General features: G+C 53.3%; 1 protein-coding gene across 4 annotated transcripts in view; it reads right to left on the bottom strand.

Moving 5' to 3' along the window:
- Positions 1-23,248, bottom strand: part of Phactr3 (phosphatase and actin regulator 3) — a 228,495-nt gene that overhangs the window by 71,575 nt on the left and 133,672 nt on the right. For all 4 annotated transcript variants that reach the window (XM_040732723.1, XM_005074501.4, XM_013116588.3 and 1 more), the window contains exons 2-3: positions 8,316-8,477; positions 6,067-6,144 (exon numbers count right to left, since the gene is read on the bottom strand). In XM_040732723.1, the coding sequence (XP_040588657.1) occupies positions 6,067-6,144; positions 8,316-8,477 (240 nt within the window). The remainder of the gene's footprint in view (positions 1-6,066; positions 6,145-8,315; positions 8,478-23,248) is intronic.

Genomic DNA, 23,248 nt, shown 5'->3' with positions numbered 1-23,248 from the left:
CCCCCACCAACTCCCACCCCTTTGCCATGAGCCTTTAAAATGACCTCAAACTTCTGTCTGTCCCCACTCGATCCCTCCTGTACCGTGGTCCTCACCCTAACAACAGACTCAGGCAACTGAGCCAGGGACTTCTGACATGTGGCAACAGATGCTGGCTGCAGGTTGAGGTGCTAGGCTTGTTGCACAGTGTGGCTGCAGACGGCTGTTCATCTCTGTACCCATGTCAGTCACCTACTACGTGTCTGGAGATGAACAAGATATTCTCAAGAGGCCGGCCACACCAGAGGTCTGGACATCTGTGTCTGGGGCAAGCTCCTCTTTAGGCCACATCCCCTGCCCAGAGGTTCTGGCAAAGCCAGTGCAGACATTGTGAAAATGTCATTGCCCTAGAGGGGTGACGTGACATGAGCTAAGCATGGTAACCCGGGCATCGGGAGGCACTCTGGAGTCTAAACACTGGTAAGTCTGACAGTTTCCATGTTTTAACAAGACAGGATGGGGTGTGTGTGCTTCTGTGTGTGTGTGTGTGTGTGTGTGTGTGTTCCTGTGTGTGTGTGTGTGCGCGCGCGCGCGCTTCTGTGTGTGTGCACCTGTGTGTGCATGTGTGCTACCGTGTGTGCTCCTATGTGTGTGTGTTCCTGTGTGCATGTGTGCACCTGTGTGTGCATGTGTGCTACCGTGTGTGTGCTCCTATGTGTGTGTGTTCCTGTGTGCATGTGTGCTCCTGTGTGTGCGTGTGGGCTCCTGTGTGCATGTGTACTCTTGTGTACATGTGCTCCTGTGTGTGTGTTCCTGTGTGTGCATGTATGCTCCTGTGTGTACATGTGTGATCCCGTGTGTGTGCTCCTGTATGTGCATGTGCTCTCATGTGTGCTCCTGTGTGTGTGTGTGTGCTCCTGTGTGTGTGCACGTGTGCTCCTGTGTGTGTGCACGTGTGCTCCTGTGTGTGCACGTGTGCTCCTGTGTGTACACGTGTGCTCCTGTGTGTACACGTGTGCTCCTGTGTGTATTGTGTTCCTGTGTGTATTGTGCTCCTGTGTATATGTTCCTGTGTGCATATCCATGTATACATGTACACACATATCCCATAGAACACACATGTGCTTTCACTGTGCATGTATGCTCTATGTTCACGCATGTTGTCTGCAGCAGGTGTTCTCACTGGTTGCTCAGTGAAACAGTCTGACAGACAGGAGTGGTAGCTTTACAATCGCTATCCTGTCAGGAATGGAGGTTTTCAGAAGACAATCCTGCCCTCCATTTGGCCAACAACAGTCCCCAAGGAACCACCCCGGGGATCTCATGCCAGGAGGAGAAGGTGAAGTCTGTGCCAGCTGGGGGAACTGTCCTCCCGGAAGATTCCACACAGTCCTGACTTCTCAGAACACCTTGCTGGAGCGACAGCAGGGTCCTGGTGGGGCTGAGGGGCCACACCCTGACTTTGGATGCCATTGGTATACACCCTACAGCCTTTGCTTGAACCTGACCCTCCCCTCAGGACTTAGGGAGTCGAGGGACCACTCTGTCCTTCCACTGAATAAATCTGTTTTTTCTCTATTCATTTGTGTCTTCAATTGGTCTCATTGAGGATGGGTTGATGAACCCAGCTTCTTAGAGACTGCCAGAGCCCAGACTCTAACCCTAACGACACCCCAACAACTCTGTCACCTCCACCAGGGTGGGTCCTGTGCTAGAGACAGATGAGGGTGTGGTGGGTCCTGGCCATCTGCGTCCCCACTCCCCTGTGTGAGCGTGAGCCAGGCAACTGCTCACCGCTTAGGTGGACTCAAGCCTGACTAAGGGCCCATGTCTGTTATTAATTACAGTTGCATCTCATCGTCACCACCACAACAAACAACACAAGTAGCAGTAGCTGCCCCCGAAAGCCTACCCGGTCCCAGCAGGGCTGCTCAGCACTGTAGGCCTGCAACTCTGCCTGGACCCTGCACTCAGCGGCTTTGCTGTCCCGTGTGCATAGAGCTCCTGCCTAGAATCACACTCAGGAAGAAGCTACGGTTCCCAAAATAGTCCTGGTGGCAAGGCCTGTTGCTAAGAAACGCTGGGTGGGGCTCTCGTGCCCTGCTCCTCTCTCCCCAGGTCATCTGGCCTCCTCCAGCCAACCTTTCTGTCCATTGCTGTCCCTCCCTTCCCAGAGCTGCAAGGGGGATGTGGAGATATGCACCCGCTTCACAGGAACCTGACACAGACATGCACAGAAGCACACGTGCATACATGATCGCAGTGGGAGCACGTGTGTGCATACCAGGTAGTGTGTAGGCCAATGTGCAGAAACCAGACATCCTTCCCACTGCCCCGCTCCTTGGGAGCCTCCAGACTCTCAGGTCAGTGAGCACAGCAATAATGAAATGTGTCTCTTACAAAATATCCAGTGCTGGGATAGGAGAGTCCTTAAGTTGCTAAAGAAAACGTCAAGTCCACACATGCAGGGTAAGGGGTGGGGGAAGGGAGGCCATAAGGAATGAGTACTATCTGCGCCAGAAATGGGCAGGACCCTGTTCCTACTCGAGAAGGTGGGTTGGAGACACTCCCAGACATGGCTAAATGGGCTGAGGAGGCTGAGTGGGGAAGGGCTCCCTCTCTTCCCCCACAGCACAGTTGTCTGACAGTGCCACAAACAAGGTCCCTCCTGCAACCCAGCGGACGGACATCCAGCGTGGGAGAAACGCTAAGCGCGGAGCCAAGGAGCTCACGGTGTGTGTTGGTTTATCATACCTGTAAACAATGCACTGAGACAGCAAAGGGTCCCTGACACTCCCGGGGACGCACAGGGTCTCTCCTGCCACCCCTGTTCAGAGGCCAAGCCATCCCTCTGCCGGATTTGCTTCAGGAAGTGTGTGTATGTGTGTCCATTTACAGCCGTTGGGTGTCAGGCGCTCAGGACTTTCCCCCCTCCCGAAGGGATGTGAGTTCTTGGGTCCACTGAGGATTCTGGGTGTGTCTGGGGATATCTGTGGCCAGGTCTTCCCTCCCTCTCACTGTCCCTTTGCAGCCTCCTGAGCTGCCTTGCAATGAAGTCTTGTTCTCCTCCGTGTGACAGGCTCCATGAGGCGGTCGACCACAAGGGGGCACCCCTGGCTGCAAATTGATCCCCCTCAGCTGGGAGAAAGGGGAGCTGAGCCAGAATCGGTAACCCACTGTCCACAAAGCTGGCCTCCAGCTCCCACCTCAAATCTACCCTAACACCTGCATCCATCCTCGAGGGGGATGGCTGAGGTACTGTGATCCCTAGTCTTTACACTGACCCCTTCTGGGCTCCGGCGCTCCTCGACTTGGAAGGTGCAACACTTAGGAGCTGCCGTGAAGTCCGGTCCTGGCTAAAATGACCCTGTGCTCAGGGCCCCTGGCCTGCCTCCTCCCAAGCTCGGCCCTTCACCCAGCAGAGGACTACAGCAGCGTTTGCTTATGGTGCATACTCACAAGTAGGCAAAGGACTCCACCCCATGGTGTCCCGGGGAAAGCGAGTCCCCTGCCTCCAGAAAACCTCTGCGGCCCTTGTCTTTGCAGCCTGAGACACCTGCTTTTGCTCACAGACAAGGACAAGCTCTCTGCATAGCCACAGACCTTGTCCCTGGGACAGTCTGGGCATGCCCCTGTTACCCCCGCCTTGGAGGGAAGAAAGGGGCATTTTCCACCTAAGTCCTTTGCCCTTCGCAGTCCTCTAGGCCTTCCGGTCCCTCACCTGAACCCCCGCACCCTGGGACCTGGTACTCACTGCTCCCAGGGCTGCTAGACAGTCTCCACACCCAGGAGAGCCACTTCCCGTGTCTCTGCAGGAAGCTGGAGTCAGCTGGGGAGGCCTATCGGGTACGGACTGCAGCCCTACCCTGGAGAGCCTAATTTAAGAGCTGCCCAATAGCAGAGGGCGCCTGAAAGTGCCCAGGGGTAGCTCATCAGGGACAAAACTAGCTTCCCCTGTGCATCCCGTGCAACCAAGTAAAAACTATACAGAGCTCCTCACTCACCTATAGGACACAAACATCTCTCACACCTGGCACCCCTCCAAGTGCCCATGTGTGTCCCACAGACTCTGTATTCTGGGAGGACAGCGTCTCAGCAGCTGGTTCATCTGTCAGCTAACACAGACCCTGGCACACGGGGCGGCTCTCCCTAACAGTTTGCAGTGCCCGTTGACACCTGGCACACGGGGCGGCTCTCCCTAACAGTTTGCAGTGCCCGTTGACACCTGGCACACGGGGCGGCTCTCCCTAACAGTTTGCAGTGCCCGTTGACACCTGGCACACGGGGCGGCTCTCCCTAACAGTTTGCAGTGCCCGTTGACACCTGGCACACGGGGCGGCTCTCCCTAACAGTTTGCAGTGCCCGTTGACACCTGGCACACGGGGCGGCTCTCCCTAACAGTTTGCAGTGCCCGTTGACACCTGAATGCTTAGCTATCTGGGGTGGAGACTGCTTCTGACCACTCTACTTCCTGGCCAAGTCACGCTGCAGGATTGAAAGGGTGTTGTGTGGAAGTCAGGCCAGGCCTGAGCCAGACTTCCACCTGCTTTTTGTGTCCCTGAGCTAACAATGGACCTCACATCTTTGAACGGCTGGGAAGGAAACCGAAAAAAAGATAAATAGTTCGTGATTCATGAAATGATTGAAAATTCGAATCTTCATGGCCATAAATGAAGTTTCCTGGTGCATGGCCATGCCTCCTCGGCACGCATCTTTCTGTGTCTGCTTCTGCCTCTGCAGCGGACTGCGTGACCCCTGTGATCAGCGAGCCCCCACAACTCTGGCAGGAGTTTAAGTCTGCAAGTCATAGGTTGATGGCATCATTTAGAAGGTAGAAACTTAACCTAGCAGTCAGGTAACTGGCAAGTGGTTGGGGTTCAGTGAGGTCATGAGGACGGAGCCCCGGGTTGGGGAGGAGAGGAGAGACAGCCAGATAGAGATGGAGCTCATGCACTGAGTCACAGGGCGTAACTTGCGCTCACACAGTGCCATGTGCTGCCTTGGCACTCTGCCAGCAAGGAGGCTGCTTTAGTGACTCTCCTTCTCATCACCATAACCAAACAGGCAGCAAGACAAAGCTTTCCAAAGGGCAGATCATCTGAGTTACCATCCACCATGGCGGGAAAGGCATGATGGACAGCATGCACCAGTGGCACTAGGGGTGTGGCCTTTGAGGGTCAGCAAACCAAGCAGCCCGGCTAGAAGCTGTACTAAACTTAATAAACGCCAGGGTGCACTCTTCCAGGGAGGCACTCCCTAAATATCTCACAACAGTCTAGATATCCTTTGCTGGGTGAGCCCCGCCCCCTGTGACCACATGTCCTCTGGGGAGTCATCTCCTATCCAAGCCATAGTAAAGGCCACTATGAGAACTGAGCACTCTAGGGCCCTGAATCTCCAAACCATGAGCTACACAGACCTCTTTTCTTTATAAAGTTATCCTGCCTCTGATTATTCATTATAGCAATAAAGGAAAACACCCCAATGCCGAAAATGTTCATATCTTTTTCCAGACAAGGTTAGGTAGCTTCTTCCTAACTGTGTCTAGAAGCCATGCGAAATGGCAGAGAAGACTCTACACCCCAGCCTGCTGACCTGGTTGCAAACCGTCACTGGGTTTGGCTTCATCCATCTGACAAACACACGGAGTTTAGGGAAGCCCCCGGCATCACGTCTACAAGTTTACTTCATCCATTATTCAAACTAAGAATTTAGTGTTGACCAAAATCAAGTTTCTGTCTTCATTTCCCCCTTATTCATCGAACATAACATTTTTAACTTATACAGTTGTTTTTTGTCTTCCTAACTGAAAGGGAAACCCCGGGGGGCTAGGGAGATAAAACAGTCAGACTCAAGCCATCACTCCACCCTTGGAGAACTGGAGAACAGCCTCCACTGGGCACGGTATAACCTCCTCCCTTCTCAGATGGCTTTTCCGAGCTCTGAGAGCCATCAGACTTAACAGTCTCCACCAAGGGCCCCGCACCCCTGAAGGTCCCACCTCCTGTCCACTGTGACTCCACCCAGTGTTCCCCTATGCCCTAGGGACCCCACGTAGGTCTGCCCCCCCCCCCGGAGCCTGCTTACCTTGCTCCATCATCTCTAGCAGTCCCTGCTTGATGAGCTCCTCCCGGCCCTGCCTGCCAGCCATCTTCTTCTCCAGGGCTGCAGGACACACAAAAGCCGAGTTAAGTCACAGCCGGAGGCAGTGCAGGCTCACCACGCCACCACCATGTACTCTTGGTGAACAGAGAAACATAGGGAGATGGCAGTGCCTGAGGTTGGGGACTTGTTCCCTGATAGAGCATGGGGTACATCAGTTCTGAGTTTACTACCTAAGCCAAGTAATAAGCAAGGTCCAAAACTCCAGCCACAGGAGAGAGGGTCCCGGGACATGCTGAGGGTGTCATTTCTGCGATGTGCTGTCATGATACCCTCCTTGACTCTAGCCCCGAGGCAGTTCACCCCCTACTATAGCTCCTTCACTCACAGATGACAGAGCCACCCTCCCTTGACCCCCAGCGTTCAGGAGACCTTTCTGTGACTAGTGCCAGCTTTCTCTCCTCGGGAAGCATCTTCCAGCCAACCCCAGGTAACAGCGTCCAGGGGATCCACCACCAGACATACCTTGGTCAACCCCTCTTCTGACTGCGCCTGGGGTGTTCCCGGAAGTCATGCTAGGACACAGGACATAGCCTGCATTGACTCGGGGTCCAACCAATGACACAGAGAGACACACACAGACACACATGCACATACACACACACACACACAGACATACACATACACACATACAGACACACACATACACATATACACATACACACACATATATACACATACAGACACATACACACAGACACACACTCAGACACACACACATACACAGACACACACACACATACACAGACAGACAGAGCATGTGTCTCTTCAGAGCTGGGCAGGAAGCTGGGGGCCCCCCTGGGACCCCAGAGGCAATGGCTTGAGACGGGGCACTTGCCAGGCACGTCTCTGGGGCCAGGGACCAGCTCCCCACATGCAGCAACTTCACTAATTGCTTATAGCTGCAGCTGAGATAGGTAAGCAGCTCAGCGGGAGGGCCCTAAGGCCCAGGCTTCCTGGCCCCTGGGGTTGGCGGCTCAGGAAGGTGAGCCTTCCAGGAACCCAGGCTTGGTAGCCAGTGTTCAAGTTCCCACCCCCTGCCCTGGGAGAGAGCAGCCTCCTCTCCAGGTCCTTTCCCCTCTCAAAGGAGGGGTAGGCCCACATGAGAGGGGGCCCCATGGGAGGTGCACATTTGCCAGGTGCTGTGGCCTCTTATTTGGTCATTCCATTCTGTGCACCGTGCCGCTGTGCACTCTTGGAACCAGTCACAAGGTCGATTCCGGGATGGCAGAGGCAATGGGACAGCCCCACTTGCCACTGGGCATCAGGGTGCAGCACTAATGAGTGGAGGGACCCTGTGGACCCTGGCGCAGGAGGAGGAGGTGGTGGGGTGAGCGTCCCGAGACAGTGCTTACAACTGGGGCGTGAGCCTGCCTGCTGGGGCAGAAACTGCACCCCAGCGTGGATCTTTTTAATTAATTAATTATGTATGTATGTATGTATGTATGTATGTATGTATGTATGTATGCAGTGTTCTGTCTGCTTGTATCCCTGCAGGCCAGAATGGGCACCAGATCTCATTATAGATGGTTGTGAACCACTGTGTGGTTGCTGGGAATTGAACTCAGGACCTCTGGAAGAGCAGTCAGTGCTCTCAACCTCTGAGCCATCTCTCTAGTCCAACCCCAGCGTGGATCTTAACCCTCGGGGTCACCCAGGCAGATCCCGGGAGCAGTGAGGGCCATAGCAAGGGGAGGGCCAGAGCTGCAGTCATTTGTGAGCTTGTGGAGTGTGGTCTGGGGCTGAGGATGGCAGCCCTTGGGGGCTGGAGAGGTGGCTCAGCAGTTAAGAGCATTGGCTGCTCTTCCAGAGGACCCGGGTTCAGTTTTCAACACCCACTCTGGCAGTTGACAGCTGCTGGTAACTCCAGTTCCCGGGGGGATCTAACCCCCTTTTTTTCCTGGCCTCTGCAGGCACCAGGAACACACATGGTACACATATACACAAGCACATTCAGTAGAACACTCACACACATAAAAGTCTTTAGGAAAAGGCAGCCAAGGGCGCCTGCTGTTAGAAGGCCATGACCCATCATGTCTGGGGTGTGCACAGTGCCCCGTGAGGCCACCCCTACTAGGTGGCCAGTGAAATACAGCAACCAGGGGGAGGCTGAGCCGCTCTGCGTGGAGTGGGGACTCCCAGCTGGTGCCACCCCCCTCTCCCCGGGCTCTCACCTGACGTGGTCTGCTTCAGCTTCTCGTTTTTCTTTTTCCGCCATTTCCACGGTTTGAAGATCCTGCCCAGGGTGGCCAGCTTGCTGTTCCTCCGCACAGGGGGAGTTCGAATCCCTGAGACCAGAGGCTCTGAGCGTGCTGGGGGAGTTTGGTCCATCTCATCTGCAAGATAAGAACACAGGCAAGGGTCTCAGTGGATGACTATCAGGTTCCCGGGACCCAGGCAATCATCCCAGGTGACCTCATACAGCATATAGGTCAGGGAATAGGCGCAGCCATGGGCTGTCTCTGGGACTCCTCTGATGCACAGGGAGAACACAGGAGGCGGGGTAATTCATGAGTGCTGTGATCCATTTTCCCTCTGTGGAGACCTTCCCTCCACATCCCCCACGGCTCACAGCCCTTGCCCACCCTGCCTCTTGGCCACGGTTGTCTAAAGGCTGGCTGACTGCACGGTGAGCTACTCTCTGCCCCAGGACCTTTGCACATGCTGTGCCCACCATCCACACTGCTCTCTTTCCCTCTGCCTCGGTCAGGGATGTCCAGAGTTTTGACACTGGGTATGATATTGTCATCTCCAGATATGTTGTGCTGTATTCATAACTACCCAGGGATGCCTGCTGCTTGTGGACTGTACATCAAACACACAGATTAGATGTAAACAATGTACTGAGAGTAAGTGTTTTCCCCTCCAGGAAATCTTCATCCTTTCCTTGCTTAGAATGGGCCAAGTCCTTGGATTATGTACTATACACACAAGCATCAAGGAACCCCAAAATACCCCCGAACCGCCTTCTCCTGGTTATCAGCTGTCCGAGAGCTTGGCACAGACCAGGACCAGCTGCAGAACACAACACAACCAACATGGGTCTGGCAACCAGACTGGCACAGGAGATGGCTGTGGACAAAGGGAACATCTGGCCTTTGGGTGCCTCCTTGCTGGTGACTAGGACATGTACACACAGTGGAAGGTGCACGTGGACAGATGGCCCAGGAAATCCCAGGTAGTGCAGCATATCATGCTAGGGACGGACAGCAACCTGCAGGTCCACCTGTTACCTGTGGTCTGGGTCCGAATGGTGTGTTCCCAGACGTCTGGTCTCCTGTTTAAGGCATCGAGATAAAAGCTAACCCGGTTTGCAAAAGCAGTGGGGGAGTGTTACTTAAACCAAAGAGAACAGCGGGCCACATGAGTCAAGGACCCAATAATATATTCCTTGGGGCTCCTTCCGTGAGGTTCAAGAGAAGGAAGGGCTAGTTACTGAGAAGCATCCATGCACCCCTGAATGAGCTCAGATCAGATCACCCTTTTCCGGTCTCGTGCCTGGACATGGAGTACGATCGAATGAAACTGTCTTTAAGTTTGGCGGTTGCAAACAGAAGATAAACAGCCCTCGTTTAGCAAAGGGTATATGTGCAGTCCAATGCCGGCAGGGACACGAGTGGGGTTCAGGTGGCTAGGAGCACTGTTTGTAGAGGGGTGTGCATGTGTAGTTCAGGCAGGCGAAGGAGCTGTGTCCTCCAAGAGTGTTACTAGAAGAGGGGGTGTGACCCAAATAAGTGATATCCCAGGATACCCCTATGCTTACCTGCCTCAGATCTATTGGGGAGTGGCTAGCTGGCTCTCCTCTCCATAACCAGGGTACAGATATGGATGAGAATCAGGCAATGCCACAAGCGCAGACACGGAGAGACCCAAGGAGAACCATGAGGTCAAAACTACCATGCAAGTGGGCGTGAAGATGCAGAGAGGCAGAGGCAGGAGAGGCTGCGTGAGGAGTTCCAGGCCAGTCACACACGCGGGAAGACCCTGTCTCAAAAACCCTGAAAAATATATGTGAAAAATCATGCTGCTTCCATGTGCAGGATGGTGTATAGACAGTGTGCCAGGCAGTGTGCAGATCTAAGCTGCTGTGTTCAGGGTAGTGTCCAGGGCGGTGTGCAGGTCCAAGCTGGTGTGTACAGGACAGTGTTCAGGGTGATACGCAGGGCTATGTCCAGGGTGGTGTGCAGGCCCAAGCTGGTGTGTGCAGAGGATGCATTTCTACCTGTACAGAGCCAAAGGCTTGCTGCTGGGGCTGGGTAAGGAGGGACAGGGACACCCCACACAGGGTGTTTCAGGGCCTCAGTCACATGGGGCTTTGCTAGAAGTGTAGTTCAGATGGAAAACAAAATTCAACAAGAACGGACTACAGGAGACAAGCCGGGTCCAGAACAGTGCCACCACCAACTGCTCACACTGGATCCCCACCCAGATGTCACAGCGTAAACAGGAGACCCCTCCCCCGGCAAGGGATATTGTCACTTCTAGCAGTGGTCATGCCCTGCGTGCCATCCAAGCTCTTAGATCCAAACTTCCCATGATTCTTGGGAAGAAGTTGCAGGTCCGACTTAAGCCATGGACCTTGACCAAAAAAGCCCCTTCACCCTATTCAAGCCCCACGCCATGCCCATGACCACACAGCCACCCCAAACCTCCCACAGCCTGGGGTCCATTCGCCACCAGGGGAGGGACTGAGACTCTTGGTCTAAACAGACTCCAGGGCCGCAGAAAGGCCTGGAGAGCAGCACTGGGAGTGACTGTACCTCAGAAGCAACAGGTTCTGGGAGGTGAGCGAGGGCCAGCTTCCCATCGGGGCTTTCTGCAGCCCACCTTCCCCGCCGCCCGCCGCAGAGTGGTCCACCGTGACCCATCTGCAAAGCAGGAGCTGCGGCCCTCGGGAAGGAAGGGCCAGCATGAGGTAGATCCTGAGGGCTCTCAGCATACTAGCTTCCCATGTCTCTCAAGACGAGCCTAGGGATGCTCTGTTCATGGGGCCTCTCTGCAAGTACCCCAACCCAATACCTAAGGGGTCCCAAGATGACATCCCCCATGGCAGTGTCACAAGTTAAGCAAACACTTGGCAAATAGCCGGGGTGGGGGGACAGGACGTATCGGGGACAATGACAGCTGAAAGATACAGGTCAGTCTTGGGTGCCTCCTGCCGTCACTTCCCCATGGCCACATGGGAAGTCCACGCAAGATGCAGACGGGTCTCTCCCTTCCCAAGGCAGTCTATCCCATGATCCTCCCCGTTCCCTTTCCTTCCTCCACCCACTGGTGCCAGATGGGTACGGAACTGCCAGCCAGTTGGTCCCGGCAACATTCTTGGCACAACAGGACATAGCACAGGAATAGGCCAAGTCTCCTAAACCTCCGGCTCATGTGGTGGAGATGTCGCCAAATGCATTTCATGGTGCAGTACCTAACTCCCTCTGTACCCTGGAGCAGGCACCAGAGAGGCACGCGGTGTGGAGGGAGAAGGGAATCTCAGAGGGGACCCGGAGGACGGGGCGTCTGGGTGGGGATGTCCATCGAGATAACTGGTACCTTCCCACAAGGGACACCGCGTGGGCTGCGGAGGAGGATGGCGCCCACCCGCCTGAGCCTCCTGGCACCCAGGAAAAGAAGCAGCACACATAGAGTAAACGACAAGCCAGCTGCATGACTTTATTAATTACCCAGATCGCTAGGACCCTGGCCACAGTGCCAGCGGCTCAGCCCCAGACACCTGCATGGATTTCTGTCCAGAGTCCTGTGAGCCTTAGACACAGGAAGCCAGTTATATCACTTCCTGCTCGGCCCCACCTCAGGTGCCCCCTGGCCAGGGGGAGACAGACGGCCAGTATAGTCTGTGCTCTGCCACCCCCCTGCCGCAGCACTGCCCAGCCTTCATGACGGGACACTCTTGGGGCTGGTGAGACTTCTGAGAACACAAGGCCAGAGGCAGCCCTGGCCTCCATCCTGGCTCTGATGCTTGCTGGTAGAACGAAGCGTCGACCACTCTTCTGACATCCTTGAGCCCTCTCTGCACTGTGGTCGGTCGCGATGGGCGGGGATACCTGTCTTTGCTGTGACGTAAGACTTGCTTCTACATTGGGTGAGGGGGAGTGGGAAAAAGGGCCAAGATTCCTCCCCCTCCTCCTCCTCTTCCTTTCTCTTTGCCACCTTCTCTTCTTCTCCATGTCCTCCTCCTCCTCCTCCTCGTCCTCCTCCAACATTCTCATTATCAATGCCAATACCGCCACTGCGCTTGCCTCCCCAAAACCTCACCCTCAGACCTCAGTGGATAGCATAGGTTCAGGAAGGGACACCCTGGGCTCTGACACACAGTCATCCTCACTGGGCAGAGGAGACCAAGGGGCACTTTGGCTACTCATCAGACTACATCCCTCCGTTCACTTAAGAGCTCTCCCATCCATCCATCCATCCATCCATCCACCCATCCATCCATCCATCCACCCATCCATCCATCCACCCACCCACCCACCCACCCACCCACCCACCCATCCATCCATCCATCCATCCATCCATCCATCCATCCATCCACCCATCCGTTCACTCTATCATTCTGCGAAAATGCACTGGCATCAGCTATGCACCAGGGGCATGTCTAGGGACAGCATGCAGAGAGAGGGGAAGACACAGGACTCTTGCCTTCCTGGGTTATAGCTGCCCATGGAACAGGGGGTAGACATGGCTAATAGGGATAGAGTGTGCTCATCTATAGAAAGTGGTCCCTGGCATTCTCTACTGCCCGCCTCTTCATCTGCCTTCATCCCACCCATCACCGACCACGGGTGCCACATCAAATGCATATTTGCATGTGTGCACCCATGACCATGGAGGTCTCCGCTCTTCCCTCCCTCATCCCACTGGGAGCTCCAGGACAGAGTTCTGGTTGGGTAGAGGGGAGGCACTGTCCCTGAGGCTCGGGGAATGTAGGCAGAGGACATGCAAGATGGTACCAGGGAACTCCTGATCCAGAGACCAGGCTGCATGCAGACCCTGCCAGCAGGCAGTATTGGAAAGGCTGTGTAGTGCCGGGCTACTGAATGCCAGAGGAAGTTGCTGTACCTGCAGAATGGGCTGTGCTGGTCTGAGGATGTCCCAGGGGAGGGATGGCCAAGGGTGAGAAGCTGGACTCCATGAGGCATTTGACCTTGACCAACAATCCAGCTACTATAGAATCTTCAGGTCAGGAACCCTGTCTATGGTACCCAAATAATTGCATAGCATAGAGAGGTTTGTCCCTGTGGCTCTCACACCGTCAGGGAATCAAAGGCTTCACGGGAGAGAAGTGGGACCAGTTTGCAGAGGTCTGAAAGCTGTATTCAGCCTCCTTCCCCTTTCTACCCCGAGTGTCTCGAACCCAAGCCAGGCAGGTGTCCGGGAGAAGAAGTCAGCATGCAGGTCCTGGCATTTAGAGAGTGATCGCCTTCAAGCACCCGAGACAGAGATGGGCAAGTGTCTTGAACTTGTGCATGGGGAGCTCACGGAACAGGGCACAAAGCCTGTGCTGTTTCAGCAGGTACAGCCCACCAGACACCCACCCCACCCGGGGACTGGGCTGACACACGGGGAATGTGCCATTTATTAATCTTGGTATTCAGTAAGGACCATGGGCGTGTCTACAGAGGGAGGGGACAGGTGAGCTGCAGTCTCCTTCCTGTGAGTTCTCTCTGGAGCCTCTCCTTGGAGTAACAGATACCACCTTCTCCCGGAAAAGAGACTCTGGGAGGTGCGAAGGCCTCATTAGTGGGTCCCATTAGCAGGTCTCTGAGTCACATAGGAGTGCTAACTGCAGGGCCACCTCTGCCACCTCTGAGGCATTAGCAGCTAATTGCTGTAACACCAGCTTCCCTATCTAGTAGCTGCCTCCCATGTGCCCCTTAGCAACCCTGAGAGAGGCTTCCTTCCTGAGACTCCCGAGTGGTCTACTCCAATGTCGTATTCACGGGCAGGTACACATCCAGCCCTGCAAGCGAGCAATGCTCATCCTGCCTGTCCCATCTCAGGCTCAGGGAGGCACATGCATACTGCCCATGAAAGCAAGAGTCCAAAGACAATTCTGGGCCCCACACCTGGCTGGCTTCAACGAACTGCAGGGCTGGTTTCCATGCCCACTGCATGGAAATCCTGGTTCCTAGAGTCCTCACCCTCTGAGCTACCGTGCCCCCAACTATTGCCCTGCAACTCACTCTGCAGCACTCAAGGCTGCTGGAGGGAATGCGTGCTCAGCCAGAGATTCCAGGCTACAAAGGCTGGAACCGGGACTGTTCCTGTCCCTAATTCTGACACCCAGGCATTTCTATTACTCCCCCCAGAAGCAGCACCCTCTCTTTTCCGGTCCACCAAGACACCTTCCCTTCTAAGTACCACGGGAAGAGAGCCCACTTCTCTGGAGAATGAAGTGAGACACTTGGAACCCAGTGGCCTCAGGATGGCAGGGACCATCTACGCCAGACCACGGAGGAAAATGGTTTGCTTCTTGACTACTTCATTCATTCACTCACTAATTCATTGATAAGTGTCTGAAGAGAGCCTCCGTGTACCAGGAAGGCTCAGACTTCCAGAAAGAGTGGTGAGTGCTATTGTCCATCCTTCAAGGTGTTACCTTCTCCTGAGAGAACAAAAGACCCGCCACCCTGGGAGCTGCTGGTAACTATAGAATGTGGTGGTGAACTCTGCATTTGCATGGAGTCCTTCCCTCTCCCATAATCCAACCAAGAACACCAAAGAAACATCACAATGGAACAAAGCCCAGTGCTAGAGCCTAGGGTTCCAGGTACTGGGCACTGTCCCTGCCAGAGAACTTGCTGACCTCAAGGAAAACTAGGAGAAGCCCAGACAGGACCCGCTGCAGGGAGACCTCTTGGAAAGTGCTGTGGAAGCTGCTGGGGGTAGGTGAGGTGGGTGGGAGTGAGAAGGGTCCAAAGGGCTCAGAATCACAAGCATACCTTTCCCGGGTGTGCACAGCGGGCACAGTGCCAGCCCCAGATGCTGGAGAGCCCAGAAAAAGAAATGTGGACGTAGAAGACTCAGATGTGCCAGAAGGGGCGTGGTGTTTATGACTGCCACCCCCACACCAAACCTTCCCTGACCAGCAGCTGCATCTCATTGGCTGAACACAAGCGGGGTATAATGTCTAATTTTTAAAAATTAGATTCGTTAACATTGACACATGAAAAGCAAACTAATTTGCTAGCAGGGGGGTCTTGTGCATCTGGATTTGTAAGATCATAGAGGAGAGTACAGAGCAGAGGACCCGGGCGTGTGACTGTGACAAGTGTCTTGAGGATAGCAGGGAGTCACTGAGGGTCCCAGTGTTAGACCAGTCTTGAGACCGTGATGCGTGGCAGACCACTGGCTGACAGGGCTGGAGGTAGGAAGCCAGGACAAGACCACGAAGTCAGGAAAGCAGGAAGCTCGCTGTGCCCTTATTACTGGAAGCAGCAGCGGATTGAGTGCATGGCTGTGTACCATGTTCTGTCATGTGCACATAACATGAGCTGGAACCTTCTATCCCTTTCTGTTCCCAGCAGGTGGATGGCCAAGTTCATCCTTGTGCCCACACTGGGAGTAACTAAGATGCTCTGGAGACACGTGTGTCTCCCTGTCCACCAGCATTCAGACCAGTGAGACAATCGACTCCAAGGAATTGTGATTTCTTCTCTTCATGATGGGAAGAGGGAAAGGTTGAAGCCACGGGAACTCATCTCCCAGGAAGAGATTTCACTCAGTTCTGATGGCTTGTCAGACCCTCTTGCAGGAGAAACTGTAGCCCAGACAATGACTGGTTGGTCAGTGATGGGCGGGACCTGAGACAATGGTTGGTCAGTGCTGGGCGGGACTTGAGACAATTGTTGGTTAGTGATGGGTGAGGCCACACCTTGACCAGGATTGCTTAGCTACACTTAACCTCGTGCCCTCTATTTAACCCTAAACCTCATGTCAGGACCTAGAAGATGGACTTGGGGGGTCACTGAACCTCTATTCCTCTTCCCAGTGTGGCCACGTTGAATCAATCTCCTTTCCCTGCTTTTACATTACTGTGTCTTGAATTGACCTGTTGAAGACTGACAGCCAAGTCTGACTTGTTAGGGCTGACAGGACCCAGGCTCTGACCCTAACAGCTCTGGTGACATCACCACGGCCTGGCTATGGACAGCGACTCTCTCCTGGTCCTGAGCAGTGATGGAATGCAGTGGGTGACAAGAGCCAGAGCCCTCAATACCCCACTCAGCTGATTACCGGCTGCTGTCAAAGAGAAAGGGAGAGTAGGGGCTAAACCACCAACGTGATCTGGAATCGTGGGAAGCATCAGGAGCCAAAAAGGCCCATTGCCTGTGGCAAGGCGTCAGGCAGAAGGTTTGACAGACATCCCTAAATTCCCAGCATGCATGGGTAGGAACCTACAAGACCAAACTTAAAAAGTCTCACATACGCAAATGCACCCCTCTGTGACCTCCACACCCAGATACCTGCTGAGTTATAGCCACAGCTTGCTGTTCCTGTCAAGCAAGCCCAAAAGAGGAAAACAGGGCCACTCTAGCACAACCTCCCCCCTCTCCGGGAGGCAGGATTAGTGCCCACCCCCCACCCTGGCTTCTCATATGGACAGCTTAGTGTAGAAGCAGGAACCGGCCACTGCAGGGGGTGATGCCATATGCTTATTTAAAAATTAGGGGACAGTAACATTCCTGCATGCCTATCCAGTTTTGGAGACTACAGGCAGCTCTCCACCTTTGGGTGAGCTCATCCATACACATACCTTGGATCCCATCACAGCTCACTTTGATAGAAACACACCTTTGACTTATCAGTGCAGAAAATACACTCCCTGGACCCACACAGCTCCCAACTCTGCACCATGCCAGGACCCGAAAGTAGACAGTACAGTGAATACTATCTGAACCAGTGGGTGACACTAGCTCATGACACTGGTGGTGTCTACAGGGTATTCCAGGTGACCCGCAGAGGGATGCCCCGTGTATGGTATGAACAAGTCACTAAGAAACGCTGTCCATATCACAAAGACCCTCGTCTCCTTCCACGATGCAGTGACAGCTGTGGACAAGGACAGCTTGATTTTAAAAGTGGGTCTCTTGGAGCAAGGGAGACAGCTCCACAGATGAAACACTCGCCATGTTAGAGGGACTGAGTTCAGTCCCCAGCGGCCACATGATAGGCCAGTCCGGGCAGTGTACACTCACAATCCCAGAGCTAGGAAGTGGAGACCCAGCGGTCCCCATGGCTCTCTGCTAGTCAGCCTGTCCTAACTGGTGAGCCCCAGGTTCCAGTTAGAGACCCTGTCTCAAGAGCACAAGGACAGCATCCAAAGAGCAGCATCCAAGGTTCACCTCTGGCCTCCACACATCTGTACTCAAGTACACATGTACAGAGCACACAAAAAACACATGTGTACACATCTGCATACATAAAACACACATGCACACATCTGCATGCATAAAGCACACATATCTGCATATATAAAACATGCACACATCTGCATACACCAAAACACATGTACACATTTGCATACATAAACACATATGTACACATCTGTATACACAAAAACACATGCACACACATCTGCATAGACAAAAACATGCACACATCTGCATACACAAAAACACATGCACACACCTGCATATACAGAACACATACATATGAACACATCTGAATGCACAAAAGGAAGCATCTTGCTTGGTTTAAGTGTTGGAAGAATTTAAACCAGAAGGTTTCATGTTAAAGTCAGGCCGCTCTTTTTATTTATTTATTTATTTATTTATTTATTTATTTATTCTTTGCTATTTCATTTTTGAGGTCAGCAGTGGGCAGATGTCTTCTCTAACGGCCAAGTGACAAATGTCAAGGGCTCCTTGGCCACCCACCCAGCCTGGTTGTGGGAGGATGGAATCAGCTGGAGCTGATAAACAAATCAATGAATGTTACTAAATTTAAATAAAACTTTATTGACAAAAACCAGAGGTACCTGGATTTGGCTCATAGGACAGACACTGCTCTGGGTGGGCCCTTAGAAAATGTCTTGAGGGGAACTCTACTACTGGTTCCTCTGAGCATAAAAAGGCAGGAATAGCTGGCTGAAGACCCCAGTTTGGTCTTTTTTCATCCCCCAGGGCCCAGGTATGCCTCACTCTTTCACACTTCTAAAACCTGTGACCTGGGTCTCAGCTGCTCCCCACCCTTTACCAAGCAGACCCTCAGCCCAGTTTATAATTCACTCTTGGCTTCCAGCCTTATTTATCTTACATCCATCCTGGGTGCTTGACCATGAGATTGTGGAAAACTAAATAAAGGTCCTAAAACAATCCAGGAGGGGCCCGGTCAGGCTTGGTAAGTAGACGAGAACCAAATGGAAATAAGCCAGGGTTCTCTTTGGGAACCACTCCAGAATCTTCCCTGCAGGTTCTCCAGGCTCCTTCACAGTTTCTGTAAATTTGGGGACCACGTGACATGACACACTGTGCAGGGAGGAGACCTTCGATCTGGGAGCAAAGGACCCTGGGAAGCACACAGGGCGCGTGTGTGATCCGGCTGGTCTTCTCAGGAACTGATGTTGCTGAAGGGCACCGACCCTGGGGCCCCTGCTTCCTTTGGTGATTGTCACAGAAGCAGCAGAGCGAGATGGAGATATAAAAACGGAACCAGAGAAACCAGCAGCTGCGATGGGGGCTGCCCTCCTGGTGGCATGTCTGCTAGGTGACCCTGAAGGTGGTCAGGGTTGTGAGAAACAGCCCCTTTACACCCAGAGAGATCTAGCCCCACGAGCCTACTAGGCAAAGACATGGCCAGGCCCCCTTTCCCCTCTCCAGGGGCCCGGCTCAACAATTTGAATCACACACTGGGAACTCCAGGGAGTCCCTAAACTTCACAGGGATCTGGGAGGGCACATGGCATCACCAAATTCTCACTCCCCTGGTGTATGGCACTGACCCCTGGCAGCTCTGATCCATTTCCTGGTGAGACCAGCCTCTGCCCTTGAGCAGCCTAGGAGCAGGGGATAGTAACAGCAAGTGGACAGGACACCAGAACAGGGACATACGCGGGCGGTATCTACCTTCCTCAGGCCGGCCTGGCCCCTCCAATGCCCACCCCACACACACTGTGCATACTCACACATGCAGCCCTCTAGCAGACTCTGTGGTAGTTCCTTGTCCTCAACCCCTTGAAATCTCCCCATTTCCCATGATCTCAGAAGCTTCCTCAAGCTCCTCCCCTGCTCCAGACCCCAGACTGGTGGCCATACAGAAAGACTATTCCCCATAGGCCCACCAAAAACCACTTTCTCATTCTGGTTATCCATGCCTGATGCAAACACTTCCTCACCCGTCTTAATTGCCCATAACCCCAACACCCCACACAGCAACTCAACCCTGACCCTTACCCCACATCGTTCCTTAGCACTGATCCCAGCACCCCATGCCGCACATCAACTCTGCCTATGAGCACTCATGAGGACACACACACACACACACACACACACACACACACACACACACACGACACCCTTCTGGAAGCACGCCATCTCACAGACTTGGTAGTGTCTGTTTCTCCCCCACTTTGGCCCTATTTGAAGCAGGCACCTCACACAGGCTTTGAAAGCAGTCAGTGGATGAATTTATGAATGGAAGGCGTTGGGAGAAAGACTCCTAACTAGGGAAGGACTTCCTGGTTAAGCAAACATGGAGAATCAGTGTGCACCAAGCAAGTTTTCACAAGGTCAGTCAAAGACGACAACACACTACTGTGTGGTCATTATCACATTTGTGAGCCCATGAGCTGGGTAACTGCCTTTCAGGGAGCCGGCCCCTGTGGCCGCTGTGGCTTTAGTGATGAGAGCTCTGAATGGTTGGATTCTTTGGAGTTCCAGTTTCCAGCCAGATCTCACAGGCATATGCCTAAGGGTTGGAATTGCTGGGAGGTTGGGTAATTCTATACCGAACTCTCCACTATGGCCTGCATTGGCATACTGACCCACAAGGAGAGAATTGTTGGTTCATGCTACAATCCAGATCAACACCCAAAACATGAAAATCCAATTATATAAGTGGTGGCATGTGTGTGTGTGTGTGTGTGTGAGAGAGAGAGAGAGAGAGAGAGAGAGAGAGAGAGAGAGAGAGAGAGAGAGAGAGAGAGAGAGGGGGAGAGTTCATTTGTAGGACAATCCATACACATGGGAAGCTCGAATGCCCTCCAGGGCCTGGGGGTGGTGGGCGATGAGGGGCTATATCTTCCATACAGACAGGAGCGACACAGGAAACAGCTGGATGACCACACCCATGCGCTGACTGTCACAAGCTGTCCTTGCCACTGTGTTATGAATTTGACATCAAGGCCCCCAAATAGAGAGGTGACTGCTTGCTGCACCTCTGGTGACAGGTGACTTTGTGCTAAATCCTTTGCGTACCTCACTGAGCTCTGTCTTCAAACCAACACACGGAGTGTGCGGAGTCTCCCAGAATCGCGCTCCTGTCAACTCCACTAGGACATCACACCCCTGAGCTGCAGCAGAGGGGAGCCGGACGCACACCTGACTCACACACGGGGCTTGCACGCCAGGTTTAGCAAGTGCAACCAGACATGAACGGGACCACACATCCTCTGCTGAAGGAAGTAAAAGACAGTATAGAGCTCCTGAGGCCAGCAGGCCCAGAGAGAGAAGCCAGCACAGAAGCCTGGAGACCTCAGGATCCCACTGTCACAACTGCCTTAGAGTCAGGCAGGGTTAGTGACCACTGGGGGCCACCAGGATATGGGGAGGGGAGTCCCTTACTCCCTGTAAAGTGACAACAATGATTTGGGCTTGGCCATGGTGCTGCTGTGTGACAGGACAACTTCACTCAATGCTGCTGAATCTGACTTTTTTTTTTATTTTAATTTTAATTTTAAATAGCTTGTTTTACATGTCAATCCCAGTTCTCTCTTCCTCCCCTCCTCCCGCACCCTCCCCCCATCCCCCATCCTCCCACCTTATTGCCAATTCCTTCCGCATAGGGGATATCTAGAGTCTATCATTTCATTCAGGGTAGGGTCCAGGCACTTCCCTAAGAGTCCAGGCAGAGAGAGCAACCCTCTTTGGGTTATGGACACAAGATGTCTGTTAGTATTCGAGGGATAAACACTGATCCACTGCTCAAAACCCCATAGGTTGCCCAGGCCTCCTCATTGACTCTCACATTCAGGGGGTCTGGATCGGTCCCATGCTGGCCTCCCAGCTGTCGGTCTGGGGTCCAAGAGCTCTCTGACCTTTACTTTTTATTTATTTATTTATTTATCTGTCTGTCTGTCTATTTATCTTAATTTTCTCAAGGGCCAGCACTGGGGGGTCACAGAAAGGTGGATCTACAGAGCTCTCAGGCAAGCAAACCATCCCTGCCCAAAAAGTGAGCTAACAGTTCATAGAGGGAGACCCCGGCTCAAAGCGACAAGCTGGGGAGCTACAGAGGGAGACACCTGGTGTCTTCTGACCTTGACCCCTACGCATGTGCACATAGACACGTGCACCCACAAACTCAAGTGCATGAAACGCATATGCGCTGCACACATACACAAAGAATCTAATCAAAGGACAGCCTGAAACAAAGAGCCAGAATCCAGTTTAAAAACAAAGCAAAACAAACAAAAAACATTTGCAACATATTCAGCAGACCCACTCTGGTTTCCATTGCACGAGAAGATGCTGGGGTTGGAGGAAGTCAAGTGTGTGCATTTCTGTTGGGGCTGATTAGCACAGAGACACAATCCCCCAGAAAGGCTTGGGATGCAGCAGTCTGCACAAGGGCTGACTGAACACCCCAGGCTTCAGCCTCTCCAGGGATGGAGCCTGCACCAGCCCCTGAAGCCATCCAAAGTTGGGGTGCCAAAGAAGGCACACACTGGTCAGCCGCTCCAGGCACGCACCAGAGACTCACCCAGCTGCCTCCCTCTAACTCCACATCTCCAGCTGCCTGAACAACACAAAGGGTCTTTGACTGCAGTCTGTAGCCCAGCAGGCAAGCCTGCATGTGTGGTTTAAATATTTCGGGCAAACTTAGTCCCTGGGGACCACTCGGGTCTCAGCCCTGGAAACCATTTCTTCCCTCATCCATTAGGCAAATGTCATCAAGGCTTTGCTGTAGCTAGAAGCAAGGCTGGATAAGAACAGAGGAGAGGACCCTGCTCCAGAACCCACCTGCTCCTCTGTGGGGTGTAGACACACTGGCTTTGCCACCGTCAACTCCTCAATGTGAGGTCACCTGTGACTGAGGGTTAGGCAGAGACACAGGGAGCCTCACGCATACCTGGGACTGGGGGTTAGGTTTCAGAAGCAGTTACCACTTAGTAGAGCCCAACCCCTGGAAACACAAGCCACACGAAACTGGCATGCGAGTATCCACGGTAGTTAGGTTGTTCCTAACTGGTGAGACAAGAGCCCAGATGTTCAGCAGCCGTACACGCAACACCGTAAATGCCATACACGCAACACCGTAAATATATAGGTAGAGCAGACCGGCTTGAAGGGCAGCAGCAGGGATGAACCTTGAAAATGGGATGCCGAGCACAACATATGAATCATAAAAGACCACGCTCCGAGCGAGCTAAGGAGATGGTTCCGTGGATCCAAAGCGTTTGCTGTGCAAGCATGAGGACCCGAGTTCGAGTCCCCAGCACCTAAGTAAAAGCTGAGTGTGACTGCACGTGGCTTAAAACCCTAGCGCTGTGGGAGGAAGAGGCAGGAAGATGGCTGGGGCTTGCTGGCTGAGTGAGACCCTGTCTCCAGAGAATAAGGCAGAGAATGTTAGGGCAGGACACCTGACGTCCTCCTATGGCCTCTACATGGGCCCCCGTACCAGCATACCCAGCATGTACACACACACACACACACACACACACACACACACACACCACATTTTATAATCTTATTTGTAAGACAAATCAGAACAGAATGATCCAGGGGCAGACAGTGAATGAGTACTCATGAGCCGAGGAGGGAATTAGAGTATGACACAGTAATAAATGGACATGGGGTTTCCTTGCATGGTGATGAAAAGACTTCAAGATTGCTCTGTAGTGAAGGCTACAGCGCAGGCTCCCATAGAACCTAGCG

This window comes from Mesocricetus auratus, unplaced genomic scaffold, assembly GCF_017639785.1.
Source record: "Mesocricetus auratus isolate SY011 unplaced genomic scaffold, BCM_Maur_2.0 Super-Scaffold_100028, whole genome shotgun sequence".
NCBI lineage: Eukaryota > Metazoa > Chordata > Mammalia > Rodentia > Cricetidae > Mesocricetus > Mesocricetus auratus.
This window is presented reverse-complemented; position numbering and strand designations above follow the sequence as displayed.